The 12,710-nt window shown below is 40.7% G+C and overlaps 1 protein-coding gene across 2 annotated transcripts; it reads left to right on the forward strand.

The window, feature by feature from the left end:
* The first annotated feature begins 2,864 nt into the window (after nt 1–2,864).
* Nucleotides 2,865–11,641, forward strand: apip (APAF1 interacting protein). 2 transcript variants are annotated; one of them, XM_079282906.1, is made up of 8 exons: nt 2,865–2,940; nt 5,486–5,554; nt 8,063–8,163; nt 9,403–9,451; nt 9,549–9,666; nt 10,497–10,632; nt 10,867–11,034; nt 11,199–11,641. In XM_079282906.1, the coding sequence occupies exons 2-8, from the start codon at nt 5,489–5,491 to the stop codon at nt 11,296–11,298; spliced, it is 738 nt and encodes a 245-aa protein (XP_079139032.1). In that variant the 5' UTR covers nt 2,865–2,940; nt 5,486–5,488; the 3' UTR covers nt 11,299–11,641. The 2 variants fall into 2 exon arrangements, with proteins under 2 accessions (XP_079139032.1, XP_079139033.1); XM_079282907.1 differs by having other exon boundaries at nt 2,871–2,935.
* Nucleotides 11,642–12,710: the final 1,069 nt, after the last annotated feature.

Consider the following 12,710-nt stretch of genomic DNA (forward strand, 5'->3'; position numbering starts at 1 on the left):
TCAAATTATGAAATACAAATGTTGTACCATACATGTACAGTACTGCATTCTTTGGTTAAATTAATCTGGTCATGGTTTCATCTTGTTTCATGTAAAAATTGTCACACAATGTTTTTACTCCATGAGAAACATTACAAAGGTACAATACACCTCATATTTAATGTAGATCACTGTCATTCCAACATACTTTCCCTGGTTGATTAAGTTTTAATTTTCTTTTCCCAGTTCACTAATAACAAAATGCAGCAGCCAGACTCCCGAGCAAATCAATCAGATACCGTTCGTGTTCTTCATTCTAAAAGGCTTGATTATTGCTTTGCTTGAATTATTCCATTTATTTATTCTGTTGTAATATTCTTCGTAGATCATCTGTTTTCATGCCTGCTGTTCATTTTGAACCAGATTTTTGTTACATTTATATTCATAATTAATGTGTGTTCAACATTTCATGGCATTCTATTCTCAAAGAATTGTTACGGAAATGAACAAACCCAATGATGGCTCTAGATGAAAAGTAAAGAGATCACCAAAGACCTTTGCGTCATTTTAGAATGAATATCTGTACTATGTGCACCAAAACACCAATAAAAAGGAGCTTTACAATTCAAGTTGAACTGAATCTATAAGAAAGCATTAAAATAAGCAAATGTACACACAGAACAGCTCATCGAGGTGATAAAAAACATGGTAGTAGTACTAAAGATCGTGGGCCTGTTTCAACTCCTTTTCTATAACCCTGATTCAGCCTGGGTCTGTGCCGCTATCGCAGTTGGAGAATTTAATGACACTTCAATCTTACTCTGACGAGCGCTCTGATGAGAGGCAGATACTAAACGGCATCTGCCAGACAAAAGATTGGCCAAAAATGGGAACTTCCACAGAGTACTCAGAGTTACCCAATCCCATACGCAGTAGGAGTTGGAGTCATTTCAACAGGAAACAAAGCCAAAGTGAGGAGTGGTTGTACAGTGCAACAGTGAACCAAACAACAGATAGCATGTTCAGACTAGACATACATTCTTTTGAAATGAACTTCTCTGACACGTATCACTTGCTTTGCAAACAAACACATACATTGTATTTGCATTTATGGGTTGGATATGCAGTACATGTTCATATGAACAAAGACATATACAGCGTGTTTATATATTCGGTTTCTATATGGGCTCAACATTGAGGTGGATTTAGGAGAAGGAGAACAGGGGGGGCTTAGTCATTTACAGTATTTAGAGGCAGAGATTACCTAAAGAAACAACACGTTACTATGGGAATGTTTATTCGAGCATCTTTTTTCCCTAACATGCACTCTTGCGCTACATGTTCCTTGGCCCTGTAAATGCAGTTTACCATAACGATATGACCCGTATGATGTATGTTTGTTATCCAGCTCTTGCCTTTAGTAAATATGTTATCTTCATTTAAATTTGTGATCTGCACTGTGTGTAAGTATATTGAGAGCTCCTGACAACCAAAGTAAATGTCCTTGTGTGTGTCAACATTTTTCGACCGGAATGTTCATGGTCAAAAATGATTGGCTTTAAAGCGTGTTGTAAGTGATGTTGATAGGTTGTGTGATGTAGGCTGGAAAGAGTCAGTTAGATACGATGCTATGCAGTATGTTGATAAAACATGTGATGTTGTTTGGAAAGAGGAATTATAAATTATGTTCGATATGACAGCATTACTGTGATCACAGTTTTTAAACTGGGATTTTAAAGTAAACAGCTGGCGGGGGGGATGTGAAAAGCCCCAAAACAGCATGCCACCAAACCGAGCAGTGGAGGCTTAATAGGTCATAACACAGCCTTGAACAGAGCTGAAATGTTGAACACCGAGGATGCTATGGACAACATTCAAAAGACACTTTTGATATGCAAAATGAGACAAAGGGTCATGTTTATTAACATAGGTGGGGCTGCAGGAAAAATAGGCATATTACAAATTTCACCTGCAGCCCCAACCATGTTATTGAAGATCAAAGATTAGATTGATAGATATGTACTTTGTTTATTAGATCTGATTAGATTCAATGGTGTTGTTTCTGCACACAGTGAGTGCCAGTGCAACAAAAATGCAGTTTAGCATCAAACCAGATGGTGTAAACTGTAGCAAAGTGCATGTTTAAAGATGAATGAATGTCCTGAATGAGAAATGAACCAGTGGGGTAGAGAAGCATGATGGAATGTTATATCTACACTCACACACGCACGCACGCACGCTCTCACACACACACACACACACACACACACGCACACACACACACACACACACACACACACACACATATATATATATAAAATGCAGTGGTGGAAAACATGAATACACAATGAATTTCGCCAGGTTATTTATCTGACTATCTATTGCTATTTTTCAGAGATTTTAAATAAAAAGGTTACAATAAAATATGTCTGTAGATTCAAAGACGCAAAAGTATGTAAAGCTGTTAAAAGCTCCATCTCGACCAACCACAACATTTATATAGTATGGCATGCTTCTTGTACTTTGGAGTAATTTGTCTAACGGGATTTCTGAAAGACAGGGCTTTTATTAACCTAAACCATTATCCTTTCCCTTAAATTAACCAATTAGGTTTGTTGCTTAATCCCCTTAACCTAAGGAGTGATCTGGTTTAGAAGGCTAACTACTCCCATGTGCATGCTTCACAATTAAATTATATTATCACAAAGATTCTTCCACCGCAGATGATATGCCCGTATGTACGGACAGAACCAGTAAATATACTACATTTTATTAAAATAATATCATCCTGAAGCGAAACGTTTGAGAAAGACAGGATTGTTGGCCAAATATGACACCCGGAAATGAATCCTGTTTGCATGTCGCACGTCGATGACGCAGTGACAGCAGCAGTAACGTTAGCTGTTGTTTGCCATCGTAGTTGTATTTTTAACCACCGACTGACTTCACAGCGAAAGTAAGGTAAGGAGTTATGTTCTTTAGATCATATTTACTGGTCTTTCTAGAGGTAACAGTTTCGTTTTCATCACGCAACACAATGTGTTTGCAAGCTAAACTGACATATTTTAAAAGTTATTAAAATAGCTGAAGGCAGGTTAGCTAAAGCTGCTATAGGCAAAGCAACGTTAGCACAAGCTGCACAGAACTTAACTTGTATTTTATAATGTTTTAATGAGGTAACAACTTAATAATGTCATGCTACAAAACCGAGACAATAGCAACGTTAACGAGCCGCTGCCTACTGTTTTGGTAAACCGCATTTTGAATACCTAACGACGTCATGTGTTTGTCTCGTGTGCCTTATGGTAATGTTTACGAAGGAATTTAAACATTGTGCCTGATTAGTGAACTGAGTGGGGCATCTGTATAATCAGAAATGCAGGTTTTTGTTAAATAGTTTACATTCTAACTCCGCATCAAGGCTACAGCTAACGTTCGTGAAGTCACTGATAAACCCACAACTTGCTACAGAGAGACGTTTAATTTATATACTGTAGCGACCCTTGGTCAGGAAAGCTACGAGACGTTAGCTTACTGGTTGTGGTTTATTAGTGGACAGTACACATGCTACTGGGGGCCGTAGCCTACGCCAAACAGTCAACACCGTTAGACGTTCTTCAACATGCTTAACCATCTGCTCCCGGTCATAGACTAGCTAACTCTCCCAGTTACCAGCACAAACAACAACATCCCACAAGGCATGAGGCCTTCACTGACCTCCGTAAATGCAATAACCAATCTTAGATAACGTCTTAGAACAACTTTTCTGTAACACAATAGCACCTAACATAACAGGTTAACATTATATGTCACTCAGTCTGTTACAATACATTATATGGCCTGTCTTTTGTTGCAATACAAATTTGGACAATTCAGTCTTTAGAGTTACAGCATTGCTCATCTAGTATTATGTGTGCTCACATGTGTACAACGTTTCCAGACAAGCCACAACATGCTTCTGTTATATTCAACAAGACGTGGTAAAACACCCTGAACAAGGCCTGTAACTATGAGACTTGAGTCACAAACTAATCCTGAAATGTAACATCAGTAAGTTAACGTCACAAACTAAATCATCTAGCCATATGATGTTCTTCAGTTAATGATGGCTACAAAGGTTGGGCTCTATTTCAGGGTGAGGGTCGGTTCATTTTATTTAGGTACCCTGCCAGTAAGTCTTGTTAGGAGCCTTCAACACCTGTAATTTCTAACACTTTGGGGTTAAACCTGAAACAATGCACTCATTGTGTCTGCCTATGTGAATGTCACATGACCCATATGGACTTTGTCTCCCAAATAATAGATAAACAAACAATAACATTAGTATTTAAAGTGACAAAGTTGCAGCAAGTTGCCTGTTTATTGAGGTGAATGTAGTATAGTAACCAAGCACCAAGACTACAGCAGATAAATTCGCTGATAAACACAACTTGAATCAGAGAGACACTTAATTAAATATACTGACCCGTTTTTTTTTTTGCAGTACACATTTGCATACTAGTACTTAAATGACACAGTATTGCTCAACCCAGTGTGTGTGCTGACATGCCATATATTTTGAGAGCATCTCCTGCTAAGTTTGTAGCAAGAAACTTCAGGTGTATCAAACATACTCAATAAGTCAAATTCGTGCTGATGAAAATAAAATAAAGCAAAGAAATAAGTAACGTGTAATTTTCTGCGGGACTGTGCTGCCCACTAGCTGCTAACGTTGACTTGCTTTCCTCCTGCCAATTTCAACACAGATTTGTTGTTCTCAAAGTTCGATTATTATGGAAAAATACGGCGCGTCCGCTGGATTGAAACTGCCTTAATGTGAAAGGCAAAAACCAAAGCACAAAAAGCTGAATAAATGTCTTCTTAAAAAGCATACATAAAAAGAAAAGTATTGCATTTTTACTTTTCTTTTTCTTTTTATTATGGCATTTTAAGTCTTACTTTGTCAATCTTACTTATCGTGTTTTAAACTGACACCCTAATCAAAACAGAATGAACATTGACTTCTGTTTCATTTGCCATTTTCCACATGTTGCTATCTATTTCACAATCAATTCCACACTTGTATTTACTGGTATGAATCTTGTAGGCAAAACATGCTCTAGCTTTAAGAGTTTTCCATTGTGTAATCTTTTATACAAATAGAAATTCAAATCAATAGTGGCATCTGAGATTTTTGAGCAGCGCTGCCTATCTGCCCTTCCATCAAAGCAAACCGTGGCCTCTCCCTAACAGATGTGTGGGAGGAGAAGGAGGGAGAGGAATAAGAGAGAACTGTAAACCAGTTCTCTCTTATTCTTCCCTGTGTAATCTCAATAGCATCTGATTTCAACCGGGAATAAATCAAAGTAAGGAAGTAAGATGCTGACAGAATGCTGTCATTGTGACCTAACAGCCCCCAAATCAGTCTCATATGACTCTAAAAATCAATGTTCCCGCAACCATTTCACACACATCTGCTCTTGACATTGTGAATTGTCTCTTAATGTGGTCAACGGTTTTCTCGCAGGAGATGTCATCTTTGTGTGGCCCCAGCAACAGCTCCCAAGATGCAGATCAAGAGGCCGCAGAGAAACAGGTACGCATGACTTGACAAACGCTTTAAAAATCCATTTGTATGAAGTGATGCTTTGGAAACGCACCTGAAGTACCAAAGTGAGAAACCTTTTCAGTAGCAGTAATCGGGAACAGGAATGTACAGAATAAATAGTAATATATAGAATACATGTAGAACAAACAGTAGTGTGTGTGTGTGTGTGTGTGTGTGTGTGTGTGTGTGTGTGTGTGTGTGTGTGTGTGTGTGTGTGTGTGTGTGTGTGTGTGTGTGTGTGTGTGTGTGTGTGTGTGTGTGTGTGTGTGTGAGAGATCAGTGTGAGATGAATTGCGATGAGCTGGAAGTATGATATGAATACGATTCGACACAATAGATAATACAGTGTGGACAGTGGTGTGAGTAAGAATACGTGCAGTATGGACAGTAGTACAAGTATGTATTGGCATGTGAGTGCATTTATAATACAGGTTACAGTAGTGTGTCAGTATGAAGTATCACTGAGATTGAGCCAGAGTTCAGAGAGGTGACAGCTGAGTGGGGAAAAAGCTGTTCCCGAGCCTGCTGGTTCGGGAACAGAGAGTCCTGTTGCGCCTCCCAGAGGGGAGAAGGCCAAATATCCCTGACGATGCTGCTCGTCCTCTGCAGACGTCGCTTGTGCTGGACCGCATCTGGTCCGAGACAGCGCAGTTGCCGTTCCATACTGTAACACAGTTGGTAAGAGCGCTCTTGTGTGGTGCAATCTGAAGAGACAGATGGACTCTCCTCAGTCTCAAAAGCACAGTGCATATACACATTTTCAGTATTTTAGGACTGTCTCACAGTACTTTCTGACTTCCTTATCCTGTGTCTGGCACACAGCCTCAATCCCATTCGTGAGAAAGTAGTGCATTAGGAACTATTTTCAACTGTGGATTAATACACATATGGTTCTCAAGTAAGTATTTACGAAGTGTGTGTGTGTGTGTGTGTGTGTGTGTGGGATTGAGTCAAAACTACCACAGTGTGTGTTAATGCTATTTAAGGAACATGTCACCCAGAACAATGGTACTGGTACAGCAATGCCATCGACATTAAAAAGCACAGTGCTTTTACATTCAGCCATTTGCATTGTAAGTTGAATTGCTTTTTTAACCCAATTTTCTGATGACATATTTGTGTGCTGAGCGTAGGTGGAGGCAGAATAATTATCTGAGCACTTTAGTTAACGCTGGCTAGCAAGTATTGTTGACTTGTTATTTTTCTATGATGTCTGAACTCTCACTCTCCGGGTTACAGTGTTACTTGAGAAAGTTACCATGAACCAACGGGACCAGATTGGCTGACCCCTTTGCTGCTAGTAGACAACAGACTATGCTGGGAGGAGAGCAGATGGGAGCTCCAAAGAGGATGGCTGGCTAGCTAGCTTGTACATCTCTAAAGCTGGCTAGTTGGCTAGCTAGCTTGTACATCTCTAAAGCTGGCTAGTTGGCTAGCTAGCTTGTACATCTCTAAAGCTGGCTCGTTGGCTAGCTAGCATGTACATCTCTAAAGCTGGCTAGTTGACAAGCTAGCTTGTACATCTCTAAAGCTGGCTCGTTGGCTAGCTAGCTTGTACATCTCTAAAGCTGGCTCGTTGGCTAGCTAGCTTGTACATCTCTAAAGCTGGCTAGTTGGCGAGCTAGCTTGTACGTCTCTAAAGCTGGCTAGTTGGCTAGCTAGCTTGTACGTCTCTAAAGCTGGCTAGTTGGCTAGCTAGCTTGTACGTCTCTAAAGCTGGCTAGTTGGCTAGCTAGCTTGTACGTCTCTAAAGCTGGCTAGTTGGATAGCTAGCGTGTACGTCTCTAAAGCTGGCTAGTTGGCTAGCTAGCTTGTACGTCTCTAAAGCTGGCGAGTTGACTAGCTACCTTGTACATCTCTAAAGTTGGTTAGCTAGCTTGTACATCTCTAAAGCTGGCTTGTTGGCTAGCTAGCTTGTACATCTCTAAAGCTGGCTAGTTGGCTAGCTAGCTTGTCTGTCTCCAGAGCTTGCATGCTATCTTCTCAGTGAAGGAAGTACCCCACTGGTGAGGAGTGAGGCAGAGGGGCCGTGCCTCTGAACACCAGCCTGCCGTTGGGTTCTGTAACCAGTGTAGCATGAAAGCATGGTGGATTAAGCAAGGTTGCGAGCGAATTAGCCGACTGCTATATGAAATTTAACAACTTATTCAACTTATGTAACAACTTAATGCTTCATCCACACAGCCTAATGCTAGCAGAAGGTGAAACTTTTAGCAACATTTCCTCTCCATCCCTCTATGGCTTCGCTTCACCAATATTATAACTCGCTAGAACCTTTATTCACGGTTTTTCATCTCAAATGTATGCAATATTGATTCCGGCACCCAACAACGCAGCAATGTGACATTATCGCTGTGTAACTTTAGCCTGTTACTCTGAGGTGATTTGTGTTTTCCTCCAGTCTTTCCTTTGTTTTGCCTCCAGCTCACACCATGATGTAATCACGGCGTCTGCTGTAAAAGGGTTCACTCGTCAACAGTTTTGTGTTTGTTACAGGAGAAGGAGCACCCTCGTGTCCTCATCCCGGAGTTGTGCCGACTCTTCTACCAGCTGGGATGGGTGACGGGGACGGGTGGAGGGATCAGTCTAAGACGAGGGTTCGTTCGAAGAATTTTTTGTAGAATGTTGTGAAGGATCAGAAAAGAAACACCCTCATTTAACTTGCAAAGAAAATAAATGTTTTTTTCTGTTTGCATATCTTTGACAATCATGCCAAAAAATGAAATATTTTTGAAAAGTGCAGCGAGGCTGATGTGAGGTCAGTTGCATCAGTTTCGACAAAGTGCGCAAATTTAGGGTGAAGACCGAAGGCCACAGCTGTACCATAAAGAGAGAGAATTCAAACTGAGGGCTTTGACAGGCTATTACAAACATCTTTGAACTGTGTTGTTTTGGATGGCAGCTACAAAGGAAGCGCCACCCATCAGCAAATCCCTGTTTGAAATGGGGAGTGGCAGAGATTTATTTAGCCAACAGGGGAACTTGATGAAACCTCAGAGGGAAACCAAATTAGATTTACTGACTGCAACTCCATGTGTACTGGTGCTTCGCTCAGGTAGAAACACATTGCAACTCTTAAATGATCGACAGGGGAATTGCCATTCATTGTTAAATAATTATACCTTTTCGATTTCGATAGATAATAAGCAGTTCTACGCTCCGCTGCAGTACTGAAGCGTACCTTTTTTATAAAGTAACATAAACGGGAGACAGTTGACGTGGCCCTAACATTGTCTAGGTGTTACACTAATGATAACTATTCCGATGTATCCATTATGCGGCCATGTGTACACTGTTTAAATATCAGCATAGGAACCTAAAAGCCTCTAACACGTATTCACTGGCTCTGGATAAAAGAAAGTGGATCAATGGAAATGCGTTACGCAATCTAAATAGGCAGTCGTGCCATTTTACAGAACTCTGTGTCAGTGTATTTTTATGTACTGTGAGCGTCGGTCTCACAGAATTTAAGGTTTGAAGCTTTTTTTTCACGGTTCCAAGTAAATAGAACAAAGGGGACTGGGATAAATACTTTTAGATAAAAGCTGAAGAAATACTGACCAAGAAAATTGGTTCTTTATGGATTGCTGGAAAAGCTTTGGTGAATGTTTTTTTTAAACACGATGTAGTCGTTCAGTTTCAGTTCCTTTTGATAGATCACTTTTCTTGAGGAAAAGACACAATATCTTAAGAAGAGTACTGTTTGTGTGCCAGGCAAGGCCTCGATGCTCCATTATGTTATGACAAAGCACTGCCATTTCAAGAACGACTTCATTGTCCTTGTCCTCCTCCCTCCATATAAATACATACCATGCTGTTTGCTGTGTGACTCACAGAGAGCAGATCTACATTGCACCATCAGGCGTCCAGAAAGAGAGAATACAGGTAAGCAGGTTCTAACCGCAGTACAAATAAACTGATGTAGCGGTATTGTGTTTGTGTGTTTTGTTTTAAAAACGTTTTTGATGTTTGTGTTCCACAGCCAGAAGACATGTTTGTCTGTGACGTGGAAGAGAGGGAAATCAGCTGTCCACCTGCCTGGAAGAACTTCAGGAAGAGCCAGTGTACACCGCTTTTTATGAACGCCTATACTATGAGAGGTGAGTCACGAATACATTCATACGCATCCCACCATTCAGTCAGTGAAAGAATCAGTAACCTGCAAACCACCAGTTGTCCTTTTAATGAAGTCATTGATATGTACTTGTTTTCAATATGTTGTTGACTGTTGCACAAACAAACAGAACTGAAAAATATGTTTCAATTAAATGTTTCTAATTTGAGAGGCTGACTGGAATAAGAAAGATATAATGCATGTTACTGAGTGTTGGGATTATCTTTTTAAGTGCTACACCATTTTATCATTATGTAATAAACATTATGTAATAAATGGCCACGGAAAGAAAATAGTCAAATTAATAATAGACTCCTGGTCTTCTTTGATTCAACTTCATGTTACACACATTTTATTCTATAAACATGCGGTTCCTAAAATTCTTTTCTTCGGATAAATTCAACAAATATTCTATAAAATTTTTTATTTTGAAGGCTGTGGTTTGTAGAAAGATTGCTTTTTGACAAAATTCTGGAAAAACATTTGACTTCATAAAGAAGCAGTCCAAGGTTCCACTCATAAGATACGGCTCTTTAATCAATGGTTGTAATTAAAGGTCAATTTAGATGTGACGAAATTAAACTCCCCCTCTGTCTGGGAGTGGGTAAAGTGAAAGTTTCTTCAGTTTGTCATAGATCGTGAAGCCTCCCAAATTAGAACCATTGCTGAACCAAATCATTTCATAGCACCTCGATGGTTCATCGTCTGTGGGTGGTTGCATGCTTTGTCTCGTCTTGTTACAATAATCATTTTGAGAAAGAGGTACACGACACTCGAAAATAAATCAAAATCTGCCTTTTCTTTGCTAAAATCCAGGGGCACAGGCAGTTATACACACCCACTCCAAGGCTGCTGTCATGGCAACACTGCTGTATCCTGGCAAAGAGTTCAGGATAACACACCAGGAGATGATCAAGGGGATTCGTAAAGGCACCTCAGGCACCACCTATCGGTATGTAATCAAGATGCAAGGATTAGTGAAGTCCAAAGAGGTCCCGAGCATTTTCATCGGTGAAGTGGAAGTTTATAAATGATCTTGGCACTCGTAGTAGAAATCCTAGCGGCACACTTGTCAATGTGTCGGCCAAATTCGCCATTTTAAATTGAAAACTATCGAATCCTCGAGAGTGTCAAGACCCTGCTTGAGCTCATGCTGAATGTCAGTTTGTATCCTGCGTGTACACAGGTACGATGACAGCCTGGTCGTGCCTATTGTTGAAAACACGCCAGAGGAGAAGGACTTGAAAGGCCGGATGGCTCGGGCAATGGAGGAATATCCAGATTCATGTGCCGTCCTCGTCCGCCGACACGGCGTCTATGTCTGGGGGGAGTCGTGGGAAAAAGCCAAGACCATGTGAGCATTTACTTCCCATCGCTATCGGCCCTGTTCACCCTGCTTCTGACTCAGAATATATCGGTATAATCGTATCGAGGGCATGTGTTACCAAAGAAAACTGATTGTAAACTCCTTCCGTTGTTTTTCTCCTCCTACACTCAACATCCTGCTGCATTTCGTAGGTGTGAATGCTACGACTACCTGTTTGACGTCGCCGTGCAGATGAAGCGGTGCGGAATGGACCCTTCAGCCCGCCCAACGGAAGAACAGGGAATAGTTTGACATTCACTGGTGCTTTTTAAAGAGACGTGTTGCCGAAAGGTCAGTGGCGTTCGATCCGGAGAGCGTGTTGTAATCATTTGTCTTTCACGCCGGGCCTGCTTCAAATTTGATGAAATTTGATGGCAAGGGCAGATCCAGGGTTGGAGGAGATTGAATGCCTGTGATCCGTGAGCACCTGGAGATACGCTGCAAAAACACTGTGGGACAACTCTTGAGTCAACAGCTGGCAAATCAAGGTCCTCGGGTTCAAATGCGTTCCTATTCAAGGTCTTGTGCATCTCAATTGAATGGAATTGGTTTAACTGCCTTTTGCTTCAATCAATAAAAACCGATGGAATGCAAATCATAATCGCAGATTCTTTTTTTTTCTATCATTTTAGGGCAGCAGGTAGTCAAGATGTCTTCTCTCTGCAAAAATATATATACATATATGTTCCATTTAAACAAACAAAACATCCCATAGCGTGATATCTAATGTTTCTTGAAGCTACAAATCATTTCAGAATTTTTTAAGCCATATTTCGGTTTCAAACAAATATAATAAAGAGAGGCCCTTTTTTGACTTCACATAAACGCTGTACACACAAGTGACTGTGGTCATCTTGACAAACACCTCTGGGTGGAGAAAGGACCCGTGCTGGGTCCACGGACCTCCTGAGCCCACCAGGAGAGAGCGTTTGCAGCGGTTTCACATCCGAACGCAGCATGCCTCAAGTTCGTCTGCATACTCATTTCTCATGAAAGCCGGAGGAGTTGTTCTGTTAACAAGCTCCCTCTGCTGCCACCATCCCTTGCCTCCACCACTGTACTCTCTGAAAACAGTGTGCTGTCAAATATGCTGGAGGCTTATTTGAATCTAAAAAAGAAAACAGCAACTCTTTTGTGCTATGCTAACGCTGGCAAGATTCCCCATCCTCTGATTAATGAGGAATTCTGGTAAACCCATTTGCAAAAGAAATTGAACACCAGCCGATGACTGGAGGCCGAGCTTCACAATGTCAGCGTCTCACTGTCTTCCCCTCTTGAACACATAAACAATACTCAGGCTTTAGCCCAGTTGTTCAGTGAATTGTTGCTTCAGTGATTTTTTGAGGAATGATCTGTAAAAAGATAACTGATGACTGTTCAAGACTAAAAGAAAACTTCCTAAAGTATTGCGCATCGTCAAAGTCAGACTGTGTCCCAGCACCAGAAACCAAATGTTATAATGCGTATTATATATTCCAATATGCATGCCATCATGCGGTCATATTAATATTCATCACATGTCAGCTTGTAAAGTTCAGAAATAGACGTATTTTGGAATATGAAGCCAAAGAAGACTCTTTCCTCCAAATATCTAGTGACTGAGTGGGAGAAACTCTGAGCTATATGAAAGAGCACAGGAACAAACATGTTCACTAGAAGGCCAT

The sequence above is a fragment of the Melanostigma gelatinosum genome (genome assembly GCF_949748355.1).
Source record: "Melanostigma gelatinosum genome assembly, chromosome: 2".
NCBI lineage: Eukaryota > Metazoa > Chordata > Actinopteri > Perciformes > Zoarcidae > Melanostigma > Melanostigma gelatinosum.

Coding starts and splice junctions, on each gene's coding strand:
- apip (XM_079282906.1), top strand. CDS start 5,489: ATGTCATCTTTGTGTGGCCCCAGCAACAGCTCCCAAGATGCAGATCAA. Junction 8,164..9,402: donor GGGATCAGTCTAAGACGAGG/GTTCGTTCGAAG, acceptor TGTGACTCACAG/AGAGCAGATCTACATTGCAC. Junction 11,035..11,198: donor TGGGAAAAAGCCAAGACCAT/GTGAGCATTTAC, acceptor TGCATTTCGTAG/GTGTGAATGCTACGACTACC.